This window comes from Bubalus kerabau, chromosome 8 (assembly GCF_029407905.1).
Source record: "Bubalus kerabau isolate K-KA32 ecotype Philippines breed swamp buffalo chromosome 8, PCC_UOA_SB_1v2, whole genome shotgun sequence".
Taxonomy (NCBI): Eukaryota; Metazoa; Chordata; class Mammalia; order Artiodactyla; family Bovidae; genus Bubalus; species Bubalus kerabau.
Window position 1 is genome coordinate 79,715,406 of NC_073631.1, and position 23,542 is coordinate 79,738,947.

A 23,542-nucleotide genomic window follows, 5' to 3' on the forward strand; every position below is an offset into this window, starting at 1 on the left:
AAGATACTACAAATCCTAAAGCAACCACTAAAGTAATCAATAATAATTACTGCCAGTTAGTGAAGGGGAAGAAGAAGGAGAAATAAAAAAGTGGAAAAAAAATACAAAGTCTAAAAAAAGGCAGAAAAAGAGAGAAGTGGGGGGCACGAACTGATGGTACCATGGTAGATTTAAAACTAACCATATCAATAAATTATCATATTGAAAGTAAATGGTCTTAGCACCTCAACAGATAAATAAAAATTGTTAGGACTTTCTTGGTGGTCCAGTGGTTAAGACTCCAAGCTTCGACTCCAGGGGGTGCAGGTTTGACCCCTAGTCGGGGAGCTAAGATCCACATGCCGCATGCCACAGGGCATAGCCAAAATTCAAAAAATGAAACAAGGATTATTAGATGAAATCAAAAGGCAAAATCAAAAATCCAATCACAGGCTATTTATACGTACCCTACCTTAAAATGACTCAAATAGATTCAGAGTAAAAGGTGGGGAACAATATGCCATGCTGCTGCTGCTGCTGCTGCTAAGTCGCTTCAGTCGTGTCTGACTCTGTGCAACCCCATAGATGGCAGCCCACCAGGCTCCCCCGTCCCTGGGATTCTCCAGGCAAGAACACTGGAGTGGGTTGCCATTTCCTTCTCCAATGTGTGAAAGTGAAAAGTGAAAGTGAATTCGCTCAGTCGTGTCCGACTCTTCACGACCCCATGAACTGCAGCCCACCAGGCTCCTCCAACCATGGGATTTTTCCAGGCAAGAGTACTGGAGTGGGGTGCCATCGCCTTCTCTGATATGCCATGCTACCACTAATCAAAAGAAAGGTGGAGTGGCTACATTAATACTGGACAAAGTATATTTCAGAGCCAAGAGTATCACCAGAGATGAGTCTTTCCATAATAATTAAAGACTCAATTCATTAACAGTAGTTGGGTGAAAGGGGAAGAAGTGATGTTGGAGGCTGGACCCAAAGGCAGACTAGTGCAGGTGTGCAGGCCTTCCCAGTTTATCTAAAGCCTAACAGAAGGCAGAGGTGGGTTTTCAAACTCCACACTCCCCCACTGAACCCACCCTGAGCCTCAGAACCTTCACATCGTGGGGTCCCAGGCAGGCAGCAGCCAAGCCGGAAGCTGACACCCCTCAAAGAGGAGCCTTGCCATCTCTGCAGGAAGAGGGTACCCTTCTGAAGTTAACCACAACCACCAGATGCCCAGCCCCACCCCCTTGGAGTCACTGGTTTGCTGTGTGACTCTGGACAGACCCTTCACCTTGCTGGGCCTGTGTCTCCTCCTCTATAAAACAGAGTGGTACTGATTCTGGGTGTTTTCACTAGTTAATAATCATGCATCTCTTTCAACTTGTCTCCATCTGGCCACAACTGCCCCACCCACACACCACTCTGCCTGGACCCCCAGCCACCTAGCCCCCTTCACAGGCTGCAGCAGGTCTGGATTATGTGCTCCCAGCCTGTCGATCCAGTTCTATTTTAACACAGCTCTCAATTCTGAAGTCCTTGATGGAAGCAATCTATTGTAATACAATTCTTCTGAAGGCAGAACAAAGCCATTCCCCTCTGAGGCTGGTACAGACCACCATACCCGAGCCCACCTGGAGATTTCTGGGGCTAGGGGCCTCCCTCCCAGACCCTCTCAGCACTGAGTCTCTCAGGATGATCACATGAGGTGGAACAAAGATGTCTGACTTGGCTGTACATCCACACTCCCTGAGGCCACAGCCCTGGCCCATGGCAAGGGTGACTCTGAGATTGGGACCAAACATTCATATTTATTAAAAAAAAAAAAAAAAAACCCACCCCTGCGTGAGTCCAGTGTACTGCCAGAGCTGCAAACAAGTAGGGAAAGCTCACAATTACATGCATACAGGCATGGAGATCTTGTGCAATGAAGATTCTGAGCCAGTAGGCCTCCAGCACCAAGATGCTAATCTCTGACAAGTTCCAGGTGCTGAGAGGCCCTGCCCACACTCTGCAGAGTTAAGAGACAGACAATGGGAGAACTGAGGAGTCAGAGGTGGTCGAAAAGCCCCTCATGTTCACCATGACTCTATTCCCAGCCCAGATGCACTCACTCTACTCTCTGAGCCTCAGTTTCCCCTTCTGGAAATGAACACTGGCCTGGCTGCCCCTTGCCAGGCTTCCCTCAGCTTCAGTACTGACCAATGTCCACTGAGTGCCCTGTCCTAAGTGTGGTCCAACTTGCTGAGCCCCGCAACAGCCCAACAAGACAGAGTCGCTGTGACCACTTGCTCAGTAACAGGGTGGGGGGCCAAACCCACATGCAGCCCTGGCTCCAGGCTGTGCAGCCCTGGCTCCAGGCTGTGCAGGCCTGGAGTTAGTGACTCTGGGAGGCACAGGCTCTCGGGCTGTGTGGAGGCAGCTGAGAAGGCCACCTGTGCTCCATTTCCCACACCGCCTCGCCTCCCACCCCCACCAGCCGCCCTGCTGCACAGGCATTTTTTCCTTGCAGCTCATTGATAGCCCAACACAGGCTTCAGTCCACTGAATGTCCTACACATCCAGCCATGTGCCCATTCCTGAGTCTTGCTGACAGTCTCTGCAGGGTATCCTACATGGGTCCCCTGAGTGCCACCCTCCACCCATGGGCACGAGCCAGGCAGGTCTCATACTGTGGTTTGCCCCTACTGGTACTGCCACTCCTCCCAGGTGCAGCCCAACTAGACCAGGCCATCTAGACCCCCTGGACCACCATCAAAACCCAACTGGACCTGGATCCATGGACCTGGATGATCTGGACATCCTCAACCTAACCCAGCCACCACCTGTCAAATCACTGAGACCCAGTTCAGTGCTTCCTCCTCCTCCATCTCATTCTCCTCCTTCCCCCTGCACATCCTCCCTCTTGGAACTCCTTCCTCCTCTCCCTTCCTGATTCCTCATAGACCAGAATCTCCATATGTCCCGGGATCGCCACACACCAACATGGCAGGGGCCTGGCCAGAGCAGGCTGAGGATGTGCCATCAAGGACCACGTGACATCCTGAGGCGAGTTTCCTGGGATAACTTCTCCTGCCCCTGGCGGGAGTGGGCAGTGTGCTATGAGGATGCACAGGACAGGCACCATGGGACACCTGTCAAGTGACCTCCATGAGGGGATGGAGGGACAGTTAAGTAGAGCACCATTTCTGACGCACAGGCTTAAGGAACTCCCAGCAAAACCCAACAATCCATCCAGCATTATAAGACTGAGGTAAAGTTTCTGGTACCGGAATGGGAGGTGGTGAGGTATCTATCTAAAGTCCAACACCAAGGAGACAAGAGGGATGTGGGGCTGGGCTCAGTGGTACCAAGACTGGGACTTGGAAGTAAAACTTTCCTCTTTGGTGAGCTTGAGGTTTGCCTGTGAGAAGATAAGTGAGATTTACAAGTCCCTGAATGAAACACTTGGAAAGTCTTTAAATGCCAGAATTGACTGCCATTTCAAAGAAAAGAAAATAGATGGTTTTGGAAAGTTCATGCTGTTTCTTCATTGAATTTTAGAGATCAAGTCCTGAGCCTTTGGAGTGGGAGCACTGACTCCAAGACCATAGACTACCAGAGAACTAACCCTAGGAAGTATCAAATAGTGAGAACTCACACAAAGGAAACCACTTGAATATAAGACCCACATCACCCAACCACCAGTAGCACCCAGTGCAGGATGCCTCATCTAAACAAACAAAGCAAAAATACAAACCCAGTCATCAGCAGACAGGATCACCACTTCACTCAGCCTTGCCCATCAGAGAAAAAACAAACAAACAAACAAACAAAAACTCAGCACAAATCTCACCTTATACAAGCTCACACAAACCACTGGACCAAACTTGGGAGGGCAGAAACCAAAAGGAAAAAAGAATTTAACCTTGAAGCCTGGGAAAAGGAGATCTCAAACACAATATTTAAAAAAAAAATGAAAAGGCAGATAAATACTATACAAATGAAGGAACAAACTAGAAACACTGAAGTCCAAATAAATGAGGAAATAGGCAAACTCCCTGAAAAAGAATTCAGAATAATGATAGTAAAGATGATCAAAAACCTTGAAAACAAAATGGAGAAAATGCAAGAATCAATTAACAAAGACCTAGAAGAATTAAGGAATAAACACACAGAGACAAACAACACAATTACTGAAATTAAAAATACTCTAGAAGGAATTAATAGCAGAATATCTGAAGCAGAAGAACGAATCAGAGAGCTGGAAGATAAAATGGTGTAAATAACTTCTGAAGAGCAGAATAAAGTAAAAAGAATGAAAAGAACTGAGGCTAGTCTCAAAGACAACTGAGACAATATCAAAAGCACCAACATTTGAATTATAGGGGTCCCAGAAGAAGAAGAGAAAAAGAAAGGGTATGAGAAATTTTTTGAAGAGATTATAGTTGGAAATTTCCCCAACATGGAAAAGGAAATAGTCAATCAAGTCCAAGAGGCACAAAGAGTCCCATACAGGATAAACCCAAGGAGAAACATGCCAAGACACATATTAATCAAGATAACAAAGACTAAACACAAAGAAAGAATATTAAAAGCAGCAAGGAAGAAGCAACAAGTAACAGACAAGGGAAATCCCATATTCTTAACAGCTGATCTTTCAGCAGAAACTCTCCAAGCCAGAAGGGTATATATAAAGTACTGAAAGGGAAAAATCTACAACCAAGATTACTGTACCTGGCAAGGATCTCATTTAAAATTGATGGAGAAATAAAAGCTTTTCAGACAAGCAAAAGTGAAGAGAATTCAGTACCACCAAACTAGCTTTACAGCAAATGTTAAAGGGACTTATATAGTCAAGAAATACAAGAGAAGAAAAAAGATCTACAAAATCAATCCCAAACAATTAAGAAAATGGTGATAGGAAGATATATATCAATAATTACTTTAAATGTAAATGGATTAAATGCTCCAACCAAAAGGCACAGACTGGCTGAATGTAAGCAAAAACAAGACCCATATATATGATGTCTACAAGAAACCCACTTCAGACCTAAAGACACATATAGACTGAAAGTGAAAGGATGGGAAAATATATTCCATGAAAATGGGAAGCAAAATAAAGCTGGAATAGTGATCCTTATATCGGACAAAATAGACCTTAAAATAAAGAATATTATGAGAGATAAGGAAGGACACTACATAATGATCAAGGGATCAATCCAAGACGAAGACATAACAATTATAAATATCTATGCACCCAACATAGGAGCACCTCAATAAGACAAACACCAACAGGCATAAAAGGAGAAATTGACAGTAACACAATAATAGTAGGAGACTTTAACACCCCCACTCACACCAATGCACAAATCATCAAAACAGAAAATTAACAAGGAAACACAAGTCTTAAATGATGCATTAGATGAGATGGATCTTATTGATATCTTCAGGACATTCCATCCAAATGCAGAAGAATACACCTTCTTCTCAAGTGCACGTGGAACATTCTCCAGGATAGATCACATCTTGGGTCACAAATCAAACCTCAGTAAATTTAAGAAAATTGAAATCATATCAAGCATCTTCTCTGACCACAATGCTATGAGACTAGATATCAATTACAAGGAAAAAAACTGTAAGAAACACAAACACATGGAGATTAAACAACACATTTCTAAATAACCAACAGGTTACTGAAGAAATCAAAATATAAATTAAAAAATCACTAGAAATAAATTACAATTAAAACATGACAACTCAAAACCTATGGGATGCAGCAAAAGCAGTTCTAAGAGTGAAGTTTATAGCAATACAATCCTACCTCAAGAAACACGAAAAACATCGACTAGACAACCTAACTTTACACCTAAAACAATTGGAAAAAGAACAAAAAAAACCCAAACTTAGTAGAAGGAAAGAAGTCATAAAGATCCGAGCAGAAATAAATGAAAAAGAAATGAAAGAAACAATAGCAAAGATTAATAAAACTAAAACCTGGCTCTTTGAGAAGATAAACAAAATTGACAAACCTTTAGCCAGACCCATCAAGAAAAAAAGAGAGAAGAATCAAATCAACAAAATTAGAAATGAAAAAGGAGAGGTTACAACAGACAATGCAGAAATACAAAGGATTATAAGAGACTATTATGAACAACTATATGACAATAAAATGGATAACCTGGAAGAAATAAACAGATTCTTAGAAAAGTTCAATCTTCCAAGACTGAACCAGGAAGAAATATAAATTATGAACAACCCAATTACAACCACTGAAATTGAAGCTGTGATCAAAAATCTCCCAAAAAACAAAAGCCCAGGACCATATGGCTTCACAGGATAATTCTATCAAACATTTAGAGAAGAGCTAATGCCTATCCCTATAAAACTCTTTCAAAAAATTGCAGAGGAAGGAACACTTCCAAACTCATTCTATGAGGCCACCATCACCCTGATACCAAAACCAGACAAAGACAACACAAAAAAAGAAAACTACAGGCCAATATCACTGATGAATTTAGATGCAAAAATCCTCAACAAAATTTTAGCAACAGAATTTAGCAACACATAAAAAAGCTCATACACCATGATCAAGTTGGGTTTATTCCAGGAATGCAAGGATTCTTTAATATATGAAAATCAATCAATGTGATACACCATATTAACAAACTGAAAGATAAAAATCATATGATAATCTCAATAGATGCAGAAAAAGCTTTTGACAAAATTCAGCACCCATTTATGATTAAAACTCTTCAAAAAATGGCCATAGAAGGAACCTACCTCAACATAGTAAAGGCCATATATGATAAGCCTATAGCAAACATTCTCAATGGTGAAAAACTGAAACATTCCCCTAAGATCAGGAACAAGACAAGGTTGTCCACTTTCACCACTATTATTCAACATAGTTCTGGAAATCCTAGCTATAGCAATCAGAGAAGAAAGAGAAATAGAAGGAATCTAGATTGGAAAAGAAGAAGTAAAGCTCTCACTGTTTGCAGATGACATGATACTGTACATAGAAAACCCTAAAGACAGTATCATAAAATTACTAGAGCTAATCAGTGAATTTAGCAAAGTTACAGGATACAAAATCAATACACAGAAATCACTTGCATTTCTATATACTAATAATGAAAAATCAGAAAGAGAAATTAAGGAATCAATCCCATTCACCACTGCAACAAAAAGAATTAAATATCTAGGAATAAACTTACCTAAGGAGACAAAAGAACTGTACACAGAAAATTATGACACTAATGAAAGAAATCAAAGATGACATAAACAGATGGAGAGATATTCCATGTTCCTGGGTAGGAAGAATCAATATTGTGAAAATGAATATACTACCAAATGCAATCTACCAGATTCAATGCAATCCTTATCAAATTACCAATGGCATTTTTCACAGAAATAGAACAAAAATTTCACAATTCACATGGAAACACAAAAGATCCCAAATAGCCAAAGCAGTCTTGAGAAAGAAGAATGGAGCTGGAGGAATCAAACTTCCTGACTTCAATTTATACTACAAAGCTACAATCATCAAGACAGTATGGTACTGGCACAAAAACAGAAATACAGATCAATGGAACAAGATAGAAAGCCCAGAGATAAACCCATGTACCTATGGGTACCTTATTTTTGACAAAGGAGGCAAGAATATACAATGGGGGAAAGACAGCCTCTTCAATAAATGGTGCTGGGAAAACTGGACAGCTACATGTAAAAGAATGAAATTAGAACACTTCCTAACACTACACACAAAGATAAACTCAAAATGGATTAAAGACTTAAATGTAAGAGCAGAATCTATAAAACTCTTAGAGGAAAACATAGGCAGAGCACTTGATGACATAAATCAAAGCAAGATCCTCTATGACCCACCTCCTAGAGTAATGGAAATAAAAACAAAAGCAAACAAGTGGGACCTGATTAAACTTAAAAGCTTTTGCACAGCAAAGGAAACTATAAGCAAGGTGAAAAGACAACCTTAAGAATGGGAGAAAATAATAGCAAATGAAACAATTGACAAAGGATTAATTTCCAAAATATACAAGCAGCTCATACAACTCAATGCCAGAAAAACAAAAAACCCAATCAAAAAGTGGGAAAAAGACCTAAACAGACATTTCTCCAAAGAAGACATACAGATGGCTAACAAACACATGAAAAGATGGTCAACATCGCTCATTATTAGAGAAATGCAAATCAAAACTACAATCACCTCACACCAGGCAGAATGGCCCTCATCAAAAAGTCTACAAACAATAAATGCTGGAGAGGGTGTGGAGAAAAGGGAACACTCTTGCACTGTTGGTGGAATGTAAATTGATACAGCCACTATGGAAGACGGTATGGAGAGTCCTTAAAAAAACTAGGAATAAAATTACCATATGACCCAGCAATCCCACTCCTAGACATATACCCTGAGGAAACCAAAATTGAAAAAGGCACATGTGTCCCATTGTTCACTGCAGCACTATTTACAATAGCTAGAACATGGAAGCAACCTAGATGTCCATCAACAGATGAGTGGATAAAGAAGTTGTGGTACATATACACAACGGAATATTACTCAGCCATAAAAAAGAACGCATTTTAGTCAGTTCTGATGCGGTGGATGAACCTAGAACCTATTATACAGAGTGAAGTGAGTCAGAAAGAGAAAGATAAATATCATATTCTAACACACATATACGGAATCTAGAAGAATGGTACTGAAGAACTTATTTACAGGGCAGCAGTGGAGAAACAGACATAGAGAATAGACTTATGGGCATGGGGAGAGGGGAGGAGAGGGTGAGATGTATGGAAAGGGTAACATGGAAACTTACATTACCATATGTAAAATAGATAGCCAACGGGAATTTGCTGTGTGTCTCAGGAAACTCAAACAGGGGCTCCGTATCAACCTAGAGCAGTGGGATGGGAAGGGAGATGGGAGGGAGGTTCAAAAGGGAGAGGATATATGTATACCTATGGCTGATTCATGTTTGACAGAAAACAACAAAATTCTATAAAGCAATTATCCTTCAGTAAAACAATAAATTAAAAAGAAAAACAACAAAAAAAAGAGAGGTAAAGATGCAGATTCCTGACAACACCAGGAAGGTAGATGGCTGCCACCCACTCAGGCTACCAGCTGCATTAATAAAGGTCTCAGGAATTAACTTGGAATAGAAAACCATTTCAGTGGTTCCATCAGGGAAACAAAAAAAAGGCAGGACTGTGTTTCTTTTGTCTAGAGGACTTTCAGACTCTGGGAAATGATAAACAGCCAAACAGATGCATTTTCGAGAGAAAAGGCTGTCATGGCCAGTCATTTGGAAATGAAAAACAGGAGTTCTCATTCTCCTCCAGTGCAAACAAGCAGCAAGCAGACCGTGGCCTCAGTGGGCTCAGCAGTGACGGGCCATGGCCAGTATGGCTCTGGGACACTGTGGTCTGGAAGGTTCTGCCCTCAGCCCTTGTGGTCTGGCAAGTTCCTCCCCATCCTGGACCTCAATTTCCATATAGTGACGTCAGAGGAACTCCAAGGCACCTCTGAGCCAAGCACCTCCTTGCAATCCCTGGGGTACCTGATATCCAGCACTGCACCTGGACCCACTCAAGTGCACAGAATCCAACGTGACAGGAGACGGCTCGACGGCAGGACATTACTCCCACCAGTGACAAAAACAGTGACAGCGCTGTACTTATACACAGACACACTGGCACAGGCACTCTGTGTGGTGCTGTAAGTGGGCCCCTGGGAGCCACAGATGCTAGCAAACTCAAGTGTTCACAGAATGGTGCCAGGCACTGGCAGGAGCTTCCCATACATGCAGTCCTTCACTCCATACTCCTAGGTCCCCACACAGGGTTACGGGGCCTGAACTGACTGAATCCAACTGACAGTCACATGCATGCGTGTGTGCTCAGTTGCTTAAGTCGTGTCTGACTCTCTGGGATCCCATGGACTGCAGCCCTCCGGGCTCCTCTGTCCATGGGATTTCCCAGGCAAGATACTGGAGTGGGTTGCCATGCCCTCCTCCAAGGGGATCTTCCCAACCCAGAGATCGAACTCAAGTGTCCTGTATCTTCTGCATTGCAGGCGGATTCTTTACTGCTAAGTCACCAGAAAAGCCCAACTGGCAGTCACAACAGCCCTTTCTAGGTTGCTAGAGTGGGAAAAGCTGAGACTAAGTGCCACTAAATGTTTTATGATCATGGGGATCAACTGCTGCAAAGAGAGAGGCACCCCAGGAGTAATATCCAAACCCAACGGTTTGGTCAAGAGCAAGGCATGAAACTGAGCCAGTAGGCCTTGGGTTAATTAGTAGAACTTCAAGTCAAAAGGAAAAAAAAAAAGGTGGGGGGCAGGGGAAGGTTTTTTAAATGCAAGTAAGTTTAGGACCCCATGGACTGGCGAGCCATGGCCTGCCAGGCTCCTCTGTCCATGAAATTCTCCAGACAAGAATACTGGAGTGGGTTGCCATTCTCTTCTCCAGGGGATCTTCCCAATCCAGGGATTGAACCCAGGTCTCCTGCACTTCAGGCAGACTCCTTACTGTCTGAGCCACCAGGAAGCCACATCATAATTGTGTCTTATCTTTGGATAATATTACCAAAATTAATCTATAAATTACCAAAATTAATCTATGATCTCTATTTAACTGTCCTAAAGAAAAGTGAGCACTTACAAATCAAACATTTCTAAATACAACAAAAAACTAACCAAAATGCAAGGAGATCCAACCAGTCCATTCTGAAGGAGATCAGCCCTGGGATTTCTTTGGAAGGAATGATGCTAAAGCTGAAACTCCAGTACTTTGGCCACCTCATGTGAAGAGTTGACTCATTGGAAAAGACTCTGATTCTGGGAGGGATTGGGGGCAGGAGGAGAAGGGGACGACAGAGGATGAGATGGCTGGATGGCATCACTGACTCGATGGACGTGAGTCTGAGTGAACTCCGGGAGTTGGTGATGGACAGGGAGGCCTGGCGTGCTGCGATTCATGGGATCACAAAGAGTCGGACACGACTGAGTGACTGAACTGAACTGAACTAAACCAAAATGAATTTCAGGTTCATGTGCTCTGCAGAATATTAAGTATTAAATTACTATCCAGTATTAAGATTTGTTAATTAATACAGATACGTCTTCAGAGTCACCAGTACTACATATGATACTTCTCTTGTACAAAGGTTTACTGAAAGTCAGTAAATTCATGTTATATCTATTGAAAAAATTATCAACAAAAAACTGATTTGCCATGATGATATTGTCATAAGTAGTAAAATACAGAAAAATGATATAGAAGTTTTTAGATGAACTCTTTAGAAATGATAATGTTTTAATTTTTTTAGATTCTCAGTAACTTGAAACTTAAAAGTTTTGCTAAATTAAGTTAAATGAGAAAAATTCATTGAAGGTCTAGGTCTTTTTTTAAGATAAAATACTGAAACATTGATTGTTATACAAGTCTAGCAATCTTTTGTCTTCTTAGGAGAGAAAAAACTAAAGATGTTTGTATCACTTTAAAGAGAGAAATTATGCTATAAAAATGTATGTTTTTAGAGGTTATAGAACATGTTTATAAGTTTGTCAATTAGAAAATGTTAGTATAACAAACAGTTCAATTACTTGCCTTTTGTTTTTTGCTAGAGATTAGGGTTTTTAAGGATGAAAATTATAATAAATATGTAATTAAAACTACTAAAAGTAATAGTCAGTTGTGTCCGATTCTGTGCAACCCCATAGACTGTAGCCTGCCAGGCTCCTCCGTCCATGGAATTCTTCAGGCAAGAACACTGAAGTTAGGTAGCCAGTGGCTAAGACTCTGCACTCCCAATGCAGGGGGCCAAGGTTCAAACCCTGGTCAAGAAACTAAATCCCATATGCTGCAACTAAGCATATGCAGGCTGGAACAAAGAGCCCTCATGCCACAACTAAGAGTTTGCAAGCCTGACGAAGATCAAAGATCAAAGATCGTGTGTCGCAACTAAGACCTGGCACAGCTAAATAAATAATTTAAAAAAAAAAAAAAGAATGGAGATAGTTTTGTTAAAGAAAAAAGAAAAACAATTTTGCCCTAGAGCTCATCGTTTCTAGATGGGGAAAGGATAAGGGACAGACTTACGTGAATACAGAAGTCGTGAGGTTTATGTAAAAGGAATCTTAAGAAAAGTTTTATGCATGGTCAGGATTGAATAAGATTAGATTGAAGTTAATAAAATAAATGAATTTTATTATCAGAAGTAAACTAATACAAGACTGGAGTTTGGTTTTCTCACTCTGTTAAAAGAGCAATGTTTCCTGGAATATTGAGCTGTTTTTGATAAGAGATTTTAGGTTTCCTTCTCTAGCTAACTGAGTTCTCCAAATGGCCCCTGAAGCATCTCTGAAAGAAATATTAAACTAATCAAGATTATTTGGTTTATTAAACTTCATGGAGACCATTAAATGAAAACTTGACCTAGTGAAGTTGTCAGAGTATAACTACTCATGACATGTATCACCGCTTACTTTAAGTCTACTGCCTGAAGTGCATGTACAGCATTTGTGTGACAATTGGATATAGCTGATAAGATGCGTAACCTATAAAGGGCTTCCCAAGTGGCACTCGTGGCAAAGAACAGTCTGTCAATGGAGAAGATATAAAAGACATGGGTTCAATCCCTGGGTGGGAAGATCCCCTTGGGTAGAACACAGCAACCCACTCTAGTATTCTTGCCTGGAGAATCCCATGGACAGAGAGCCTGGCAGGCAACAGTCCATAGGGTTGCAAAGAGTCAGACATGACTGAGGCAACTTAACACACACACATAACCTATAAAAGGTCCCACTGTCAACATACCTTTGTAGTCCTTTGTTATGTCTGATTAGTTTTCCTCCAACATGGATAACTAGGCTTTTCATATAAATGAAAAAAAAAAAACGAAAAGAAATTTTCATTCATATGAAAAAATAACTACTTTTCATATAAGTGAAAAGTAGGACTAGCACCAAGGCAGAGGATAGACCCAGGGCAAGCAGCAAACATGATCAAGGGACAAATATTTTTATCATCAATGCTTTCTACTGAAAGACTTGCCATCAAAAGGGGAAAACGATAGAAGAAATTTTCACATATTGAGGTATGTGGAAGTTATTCTGATTTATATGATTTAACTCAAATTTTATGCTAATTTAAAAGAGCTTGTTTGTGACCTATTTAACACACACTGTAGGACTTCCCTGGTGGTCCAGTGGCTAAGACTCCATGCTCCCAATGCAAGGGACCTGGGTTCCATCCCTTGTCGGGGAATGGATCCCACAAGTCGCAACTAACGTTCACATGCCACAACTAAAAGACTGCATGCTGCAACTAAGACCCAGCACAGCTGAATAAATAAATAAAAGAAATAAATATTTTTAAAGGAATTAATGACTGAAAGGTTGTAGACATGGAGTGACAAAAGTAGCAGTTAGGCCTACAGCAGTCTCAGAATTTGTAGCTCCTCCCTGAAGAACTAGATAACACCGTCCAATACCTATTCCTGAGTTGTCTTACAGAATCTAAAACCACCAGGGAGAAAGAGCTAACTGCCTGATGATCAAACTGCAGCCATAATACAAGCTGCTCCAATTTGAGCAGTGCTGTTCTGCACATAGCCCCCACCTGCACATCCCTGAAGCTTTCCCTTAAAAGCTCTTGCCCTGGGACTTTCCTGGCAGTCCAGTGGTTAAGACCTTGCCTTCCAGGATAGGGGATACAGGTTGGGTCCCTGGTCAGGGAGCTAAGATCCCACATGCCTTGAGGCCAAACAACCAAAATGTAAAACAGAATCAATATTGCAACAAATTCAATCAGTTCAGTTCAGTCACTCAGTTGTATCCAACTCTTTGGGACCCCATGGACTGCAGCATGCCAGGCTTCCCTGTCCATCACCAACTCCCAGAGTTTGCTCAAACTCATGTCCATAGAGTTGGTGATGCCATCCAACCATCTCATCCTCTGTTGTCCCTTTCTCTGCCTGCCTTCAATCTTTCCCATCATCAGGGTCTTTTCTAATAAGTCAGCTCTTCACATCAGGTGGCCAAAGTACTGGAGCTTCAGCTTCAACATCAGTCCTTCCAATGAATATTCAGGACTGATTTCCTTTAGGACTGACTGGTTGGATCTCCTTGCAGTCCAAGGGGCTCTCAAGAGTCTTCTCCAACACCACAGTTCAAAAGTCTCAGTTCTTCTGCACTCAGCTTTCTTTATGGTCCAACTCTCACATGCATACAAGACTACTGAAAAACCATAGCTTTGACTAGATGGACCTTTGTTGACAAAGTAATGTTTCTGTTTTTTAATATGCTATCTAGGTTAGTCAACAAATTCAATGAAGACTTTTAAAATGGACCACATTTAAAAAACATAAAATTATTCTAAAAAAATTGTAAAAGCTCTTGCCCTCTGGTTGGCAACTTGGAGTTGATTTGGGTGGTCTGCCATCTTCCTAGGTTGCTGGCTTCCTGAATAAAGCATTTTTTCCCCCACTAACCCTTGTGTCTTGAAGACTGATTTTTGAGCATTGAGCAGTCAAACCTGAGTGCAGTTTCAGCCCCAGTCAGTAACAGGCACAGAGGCAGAGCCCTAGCTGAGTGGACTTTTGCTGGACCTCACGACCCCAGGGCCCTGCACAGCAGCACCTGCTTCTGAATTAGGGTTTGTAATTCTCAAAGCACCTTCCTTGATGGGTCCTTCAGAGCCTGTCCTCAATGGAACCTGATGATCACTAGGAACAGCCCCCTTGCTAGCCCAGCTTCCTGTACCCACTTTGTACCACCCAGAGACAGCTCAGGGATAGTGGGGTGTCAGCATCCAGAGCAGCCCTGGCACCCTCCTTCAAGATGCAGCTGCCTCCAGGGCTGATATGGCACCCATCCCATGTATGACAAAGCAGTGTGAGCCCATGAGCAGGTCTGCCTCTCTGTGCATCTCCTTGACTCAGTCAGGAGTCAGTTCCTGAGGTCCTCACTCTGATGAGGCCAGCACTGGACTGCGTCTGCTGAGGAGCTGACCTGGACCCTGACCCTGGCTGGGGAGCCTGAGCCCAGGTTCCGTGGGCGAGGGACACCGGGTCCAATGAGACAAGATGAAGTGGCTCCCAGAACCACATCAACATGAGCCCAAGGCTATTAACATGGAAGGTTTCTCCGCAGGGCTTGCCTTTGGTTCTTCTCAATTCCAGGCTGTAGGTGGGCGAGGAGAGCCTCAGTTTCCATCATAATGAATCAGAGTCTTCTCCCATTACAAGAACCAAAATCTCCATCCAGACATAGAGAACGGACTTGTGTACACAGCAGGGGACGAAGAGGGTAGGACTAATTGAGAAAGCAGCGCTGACATATATACACTACCATGTGTAAACAGATAATGAGTGGAAAGCTGCTGTGTAACAGAGGGAGCCCAGCCTGGTGCCCTGTGATGACCTAGAGGGGTGGCATGGGAGTGGGGAGAGGGAGGGGATATATATGTAATTATGATGGATTCACATTGTTGTATGGCAGAAACCAACACATTTTAAATAACTATCTTCCAATTAAAAAATTAAAAAAAAAAAAAATCTTCATCCAAGGGCTTTGCATTTGAAGCTTGCTGAAATCCTGTATCAGTGTGCTCCTGATCTCCTGACTTCTGGAAGCCATCAATCACTCTTTCCTCTAACACAAAAACCCAGCTAACCCTAGGGCTCTAACCCCTGAACATTAAATGAAGTCATACTTTATCCACCCCAGACATCACCGGTGGAAAGATAACCTGGAGTTCAAGATGCCAATGGGCCTAAGCAGCGTTTTCCAAATTCCAGGTCATCAAAGCTGACAGTGGCAATGCAAACAAGCCCAATTTTACATCTTACAGTCAGGGAAACTGAGGCCAGTGAGAACATGGGAGCATCCCAAAGGACCCAGGGGACTGTGGACCCCCAGGCCAAGGCTTCCCCCTCTCAGAGCTGGCCAGGCTCAGGAAGGCTCTCCCACGGAAGCCCTCCCCAAACACGGATACCCTATCACTGGTTCTTGGATGATTTCCTTAGAAGGGTTTTTCAAAACAAGCATTTCATTCAATCCATTCCCAGTTTGTGAGCAATGTGTCTTCCCAGGAGCCCCGTGTTTTCTCGCTGGAGAAGGGATCTGGGAGGGGAAACCTCAGAAAGCCGCCCTCTGTCCCTTCCAGCCAGTTGCTCCAGATACAGGCATACACACTCACACTGAAACACTGTCCTCGGAGGACAGACATAGCAGGGAAGATCTAGCACTCCCACTTCTGGTTTCCTCTCATCCACACCCCTGCGCCTGCTGTGCACGCAGGAGCCCCGGACGTGGAGCACACTGCCTCACAGGGAGGAGGGAGATGGACACGCCCGCCAGTCCCCAGCCCCAGAACAGCGAGGCTGGAGACATCGCAGCAGGGAGGAGCGGGCTCTGGCCGAGCCCGCTGCCGAAGCACAGCCTGCAGGAGACCCTTCACCTTCCTTCCAAGCCCGGCCCGTCACCATCAGCTGGAGCATCCTGGGGACCGCGCCTCCAGAGCCCGGCGCGCCGGGCTGGCCCAGGTCGGTGCTGAGGAGGAGGAGCAGCCAGGTGCAGAGGCAGGATGCCAAAGACCGCGCGGATCCCACGACCCCCGAGGAGGTCGGGGCGCCCCGGCGCCAGACCCAGCGTTCCCTTACCGCAGAGCAGCAGCAGCAGCAGCAGTGGCAAAAAGTAGGGGTGCCGCAGCGCTCTTGTCCCCATGGCTGGCCAGCTGTCGCGCGCGGTCCAGCTGTGACGCACAGTCCAGCTGCGGCGCGCGGTGCAGATGCGTCCCCGCTGGGGGCGCCCGGGGACGGAGCCCAGGCCGGGGAGGGGCCGCAAAGAGCCCGCCCCCAGGAGGTGCCTGCCCCTAGGCTGTGCTCTCCGCCCTCTGGGATGCGCCTCCCTCCCCGCAACAGGTGCCCTCCAGCAGGTCGCGCTCTCCCAGGACGTGCTGCCCCTCAGGACCCTCCCATCCCTATGACGAGCCCCGCCAAGGACGCGTCCTACCCCCCAGGACGTGCCTCCCCTCACTGACCGGTCCTTCCCCCAGGACGCATCCCCTCCCCAGCGCATGTCCCCTTCCTTCTGCCCTAAGGGTGCGGTCCTAGAAGACCTGGTGTCCAGCTGGGCTGAGGAGCAGGCTTGGGGGCGGGTGGGAGCCTGGCCGGGAGTGGGGGGCACCCAGCAGGTGCACCCACCCTCAACCCAGACCACAAAGAAGCCAGGGAAGGTGTCTGGAGAAAGATAGCTGTGTGGTTCGGTGCCATGGGAGACCGGGGAGGGAGCAAGTGGGTGCAGGGGGCAACCCCCTCGGGAGAAAGCTGGGTGTGAGTGGAGGCATCTCTGTGAGGGGGTGAGAAGTGGGGACTTCTGGGTAGAACCCCAAGTACTTAGGGGCCTCAAGCCCTAGGATACCTTCCTGGGGTCTTCCCTCTGCCAAGAACCTTTGCACCCCTCTGGACCAGAGAGGGTGGGGCATGCACACACCTACACTGACACACACACACCCCACCACCCATGGCTAGAACTGAGTCCTCAGGCCCCGGTCCGTACCCTGTGCCCTCTGGAGGCCTCAGGGGACAAAATGAGGGCCAAGAGAGTGACTGGGTACCCCTCAGGGCCTGACTTCGTGAAGTGTTATGGGCTCCCAGGGAAAGGAGAAAGGGCCTCAGGGTACTTCAACCACAGATGACCTCCCTTGGTTTGGTCACCTCTGTCCCCCTCAGCCCCTAGCACAGACCCTGGCCCCACGGACGCCCAGTCACATTGTCACTGATGAAGAACCCCTGCCCTTTGAGGCCCATAGTCCACCACCCCCCACCAGCCGTGCCTCATCTCAGGGCTCAGGAAAGCAGCACTAGGAAGGCCTAGGGATTCATTACTCTCAGCCTGGGCCTTTCCACATCAGAGGAATGGAGCAAGTGGGCTCCCCACCTGGACAAGACCTCTGCCCTCTGAGCGGTAAGAGGAAGGTAATGGGCCTGCCCCAAAGACAGATGGTGCTGGAGAATTCTAGTGTAGGCATCTAAAATAGAGGAGCCAAACTGACCTTTCCTGCATTATCAGTTCAGTTCAGTTCAGTTCAGTCGCTCAGTCGTGTCCGACTCTTTGCGACCCCATGAATCGCAGCACGCCAGGCCTCCCTGTCCATCACCAACTCCTGGAGTTCACTCAGACTCACGTCCATCAAGTTGGTGATGCCATCCAGCCATCTCATCCTCTGTCGTCCCCTTCTCCTCCTGCCCCCAATCCCGCCCAGCATCAGGGTCTTTTCCAATGAGTCAACTCTTCAGCCCCCTTAATAAGGGACCAAAGTTTTCTGTTCTTTTTCTGATTAGAACCAGAATTATTTCAAGGGAGACTTAAAGCTAATTAAAATTGACCACCCTTCCTGCTTGCCTTCTGCCCAAGGTGGTGGGGGGCGCAGATGTAGGGGCTACCCCTCAGCTCAGTGCTTCCTGCCAGCCACCGCTTCTCAGATGCCCTGCACCAAGGGAGACGAGCCAACAGCACAGTCCCAGTGTCCGCCAGTGTCCCCTGGAGACTGCAGACTCACTGAGGGCAACACCACACCCCGGGAGAGGCTAGGCCAGACCCTGCAGGCAACTAGCACACAGCTAGCAGGCGGGGACAGGTCATCAGATGGGGGGCAGACCAGACAGTACCCTGAAGCCCATTCCAGCCTGGGGCTGTGACTTGCTGACCAGTACTAACTTGCCCAGCATCCTGGGAGGCAGGGCCCCAGATGAAGCTGCTTCCCGGTCTGGGATGCCCTTCCCTCCCCCATCCTGCAGACTCAGGTCCCCGCACTCCACTCCCATGGAGCTCCCCTGTGCCCCACGGCAAACTCCCAAGGCCCACAGACCGTCCCATTGTCCCCACTAGAGGAAGTCCATGAGTGGCAGGGCCCTGGCTTCTGCTCCCTATGCCCTGTGCCATGGCCCTGACAGAGCACATCTCTACTGGGGCAGGGGGTTTCACTCCAGTGGTGAGAAGGGGGCTGAGGGAGGCCCAGAGGGGCCTTCCTGCTGTGGCCTCACCCTGCTGCTTCTTCCCCTTGACCTCCTCCACCGCCTCACCCCCCCACACTCCCACCCCAGTGCAGAACTGTCTCCTCTGCCCTGAATCAGCTGGTCCTCCCCACTCTAGAGAGATGATTCAAAAGCCATCAGAGACTCTAGACTGCCCCCCACCATCCAATCCACCAGCATTAGTGGTTGCTGTGGCCTCTGGACGGCAGAAGAAGAGACATTCTGGAAACTCCAGGGCTAGGACTTGAGGCTGTGGCTCAGTGCTACTCGAAGCTGCTGCCTGTTGGACAAGGAGCCGCCACATGGCGGCCCTGAGCTGAGCGCTCACCCTGACATTCCTCTGGCTTCCCCGAGGTCCTGGATGAGTCAAAGCCGGTCACCCCAGGCTACTGAGGAAGGACACGAGTGTGCTGTGTACACCGCTAGGTCTGGGAGCAGGAGTGTGAGCATGGGACCTTCCAGGCAGACAGGAGGGGCTGTCCCTGTGGAAAAATGAGCTTGAGAAGGGAACATGGGGCAGTGGAGGCTGGGTAATAGGACGCCCTGGGCAGGTGGGTGAGGGTCAGTGCTCATGACAACAGATGCTGACTGACCCTGGAGGCTACCCGAGGATGACACTGTTTGATCCACAAGCAGCCTGCCCTTAAGAGGAGGACAGGATGTAGCCTGGATCCCTGAAAGGACAGAAGCCCCCACTCACAAGACAACCAGCTCCTCTGGGCCAAGCTGACGAGGTCTGGAAGGCCAGTGGCCATCCGCAGGCCTCAGAGCAGAGAGGACAGGACAGGCCCAGGGGCTGTGCTGCTGTCTGGCTCCTTCCCTGGGCTCACAGGCTTTGCTTTTAGAAGAATCAGTCACCCTGCCCACAGAGAGGACTTCACACCTGCTTGGCCCCCAGCTCACCCTCCAGGCCTCCTCTTCGGCCTGGCCCCCCACCTCTGTCCGCCCCTGTCCTCCAGCCGCTCCTCAGGGGCAGTCAGGTCCTTTCTGCCAAGGCTCAGCCCAGTCTCTGAAATAATCCCCACTAACTGTCTGCTCCTCCTTCTTCTCTGGCAACTCTCCTCTACCTCAGCATCCCAAACAGCACAGGACTCAGCCCAGGTGGTCAGTGGGCATCCAAAGGCGGGTTCCTCTAGCTCCTCCCAGGGCTGTCTGAGGTGGCATCCCTGCAACCCAACTCTCCATTGCTAAGCATGGAATCCCAGAGTCGCTCCTTGGATCTGGGAACCCATCTGGGGTCTCCTCCAGCCCTCCTCTTGCTCCCCTGTTGTTCCAGATGCCCCCGGTTAAACCCACACATCCTTGAGAACAACAGGTCAAATCAGCTCTTACAGGATCTTGCCCCAAGCTTGAAAAGTTCCCCTTGAAATGACAAATCTGGTTTAAGTCCTGGTGTTGGCCCCTCCATTCAACACCGCCAGCATGGCCCCCTCCCCACATGGTGGCCCAGATCAGCAGCTCTGATCTGGGTCTCAGAGCAGAGGAGCGGGGGAGATGCACAGACATAGGTCCAGCCAAGCTCCATTGTCTCCCCAACACAAGACACTCAGGGAGCCTCGCATTTTCCATCTGAAACTGAAGAGGATAACAGCCTCGTTCTCAGATCAGCGGTGAGGACTGACACCAAAGGAGCTTCTCTGTGCTGAGATCCACAGGCCCTGGGCAATGGAGATGGTGGAGGTAAAGACGGTAGAGGCACCAGATGGCCAAGGCAGTCCCAGAGTAGTCATCATGCCTGGCAGCCTTGTCTGGCTCCTCCTTGCAGCCCCGTCACCTGAGCAGCAAGGCCATCAGACTCCTCCTTCTGTAGCAGGCCCACAGGACCCCTGAGGGTACTCTCCTCACCCCTGCTTGGCCATGGGTAGGAGACCGAGCAGATGTGTTGAGTAACCACAGGCCCCTGCAGGCTCCTCTAGGAACACAGGGACTGGATGAGCATGAGACTCCCACCCCCGACCCCAGCCCTTGCCTTAAAACAGGCCTCTCCCCTGTGACTCTCAGTAGGCTCAGGGCCCCTGCAGTAAGCGGAGCCCTCAAGGAGAAACCCAAGGGGTCTTGCTCCTCTGTGAGTGGCCTGGGAGCCACTGCCACCCAGAAACTAGTTCAGAAGGTGTCATGGGGTGAGGAGACCCCCCTGCCCCAAGAGGAGAGAACAGGGCCCACTGCTGCATCCCACAGGGGCTGCTGCCAGTCTATACTGGGGACCGCAGGGTCTGAAACCCCAGAGAGGATGTAGCTGCCCCATCACCTGGGACCCAGGGTTGCTCGGTTACCACCCCCATGTATAATGTGCCCAGGCAGTGCGTGACCCTGTCCCGCCCCTTTCAAGGGTGCACCTCACCTCCCCTCCCCTGCCCCTGCAGGGGTCTGCTAACCAGGCGCCCCTACAGTTGCCGTCCTGCATTCCTTGGTAGGCCACCCCATCTCTGTATCAAGCTTTCCGGTGCCAGTTGGCACTAGTGGTAAAGAACCCACCTGCCAGTTCTGGAGACATAAGATGCTTGGGTTTGATCCCTGGATCAGGAAGATCTCCTGGAGGAGGGCATGGCAGCCCACTCCAGTATACTTGCCTGGAGAATCTCATAGACAGAGGAGCCCAGTGGGCTACAGTCCATAGGGTTGCAAAGAGTCAGACAGGACTGAAGCAACTTAGCACGCACCAGTGCCAATTACCATGTGGCTTCTCTCTCCTAATCCAGCCCTGACCAAGGCAGTATTATCAAGATATTTATTCGGTAATTTTTCTTGTAATGGTTTTAAGAGCAAGTTCTCTCGACAATAAAGGAGCCTCTTTTCTAAGTGCAGGTTTTGTGAGCAAATGCAATCAGAGAAACACAGCTCGGCTCCGCACATCTAGTCTAGGAGCCAGCATGAGAGGAGCTGAAGTTTAGGGCAGGCGAACGGGAGATTACCCTGCAAAGCCTTGAGAGACTTGGCTGCAGAGATCTGCGTAGCGGGGCCGGGACGCGGGTGCTTGGCGCCCCCTGCCGGTAAAACATTGTCCCTCCATCCTCAGTGAAGCTCGGGGCCTGAGACTTGCATGTAATGAGCCAGAGGGTCTGTCTACAAAGGGGCCGCAGGGAGATAACCCTCTGTGAGAGTGGGACTCTGACCCTCCGCTGTTTCCCAGGGCCCAGGACTCAACTCTCTATGTTGTTGTTGGTGGTGGTGTTGTAAAACACACACCACATAAAATCTACCACTCTAACCACTTTTCAAAGCACCGTTCAGGGGCAGTAAGCAAACTCACATGCAGTGTAGCCACGACGAGCATCCATCTCTAGAACTTAATTCTGCCTCCATTAAACACTAGCTCCTCCTGCCCCATCCCCCAGCCCCTGGCACTCACCGTTTTACTTTCTGTCTCTATGAATCTGACCACCTCACAAGAGAATTCACAACCTTTGTCCATGTCTGGCTTATTTCACCTCACATAATGTTTTTCAGGTTCATCCACATTGCAACAGGTGTCAGAATTCCTTCCTTTTTGAGGCTAAATAATATTCTGCTCTGTGTATATACACATTTCGTTTATCTATTCATTGTCACCCATTTCCTCTTTAAGTGAACAAAACAAGTTAACTTTCATTTGATTTCATTTTTGTAAAATCTGTCAGAAAATGTTTTGAGGAAAACACACTTCAGAAGCTGAGAGCCATCGAGGAAGAAAGACCTTGGTCCTACAGCCTCAAGGAAGATAATTCTGCCAGTGACATGACCAAACAAGGAAACGGAGCCTCCCCTGCAGCCCAGGGGGCCTGATCTGGACTTCTGATCTACAGAACTGTAATATGATATGAGTGTGCTTTCAAGCTGCTGCATTTGTAGTCAATGTCATGGCAGCCCCACATAACCTATACAGAGCTAGATCCTATATGCTGCAACGAAGAGTTCACATGTTGCAAAAGATACAAATACAGAGCTAAAACAAATACAGAGCACCCTAAAACAGACACAGAGCTCACATCACCCTAACACAGACACAGAGCTCACGTCACCCTAAAACAGACACAGAGCTCACATCACCCTAAAACAAATACAGAGCTTACGTCACCGCTTGGGCTCCCCAAAGGAGATCCCGACACCAGGAACCAGCGTGAGCCCCACACAAGTGGTTACTGGGGAGGCACAGGGGAGTGGGGTGCACTTGAGACGGGAGAAGCAGGAGAGGGCGCAGGGGAGGTGGAGGACGTCCAACCTCAGAGGAGTGTGGGCCCAGCCAAAAGGAGGGAGACCCCCGGGCAACACAGGGAATGTCTGCTTTACTCTGTGTGAGATCGGTCTGCTCTGCAGAGCTAATTAGCTGGTGCTTTTCATAGGCCCCTCTGGTCGAGGGGAGAGCACAGCCATCAGATACTGACGGGATCCCGGAAAGGATGGATGGAGTGTGAGAAAATGAGGGGTCAAAGATGGGTGCCCAGGGACTTCCCTGGTGGGCTAGTGGTTAGGGCTCCGAGCTACCACTGCAGAGGGCACAGGTTCAATCCCTGTTTAGGGAACTAAAATTCCATATGTAGTGCAGAGCAGC

General features: G+C 47.2%; 1 protein-coding gene across 1 annotated transcript in view; it reads right to left on the reverse strand.

The window, feature by feature from the left end:
- Nucleotides 1-17,056, reverse strand: part of RAMP3 (receptor activity modifying protein 3) — a 30,696-nt gene extending 13,640 nt beyond the window's left edge. The window contains exon 1 of the mRNA XM_055589372.1: nucleotides 16,639-17,056. Within this exon, the coding sequence (XP_055445347.1) occupies nucleotides 16,639-17,056 (418 nt within the window). The remainder of the gene's footprint in view (nucleotides 1-16,638) is intronic.
- Nucleotides 17,057-23,542: the final 6,486 nt, after the last annotated feature.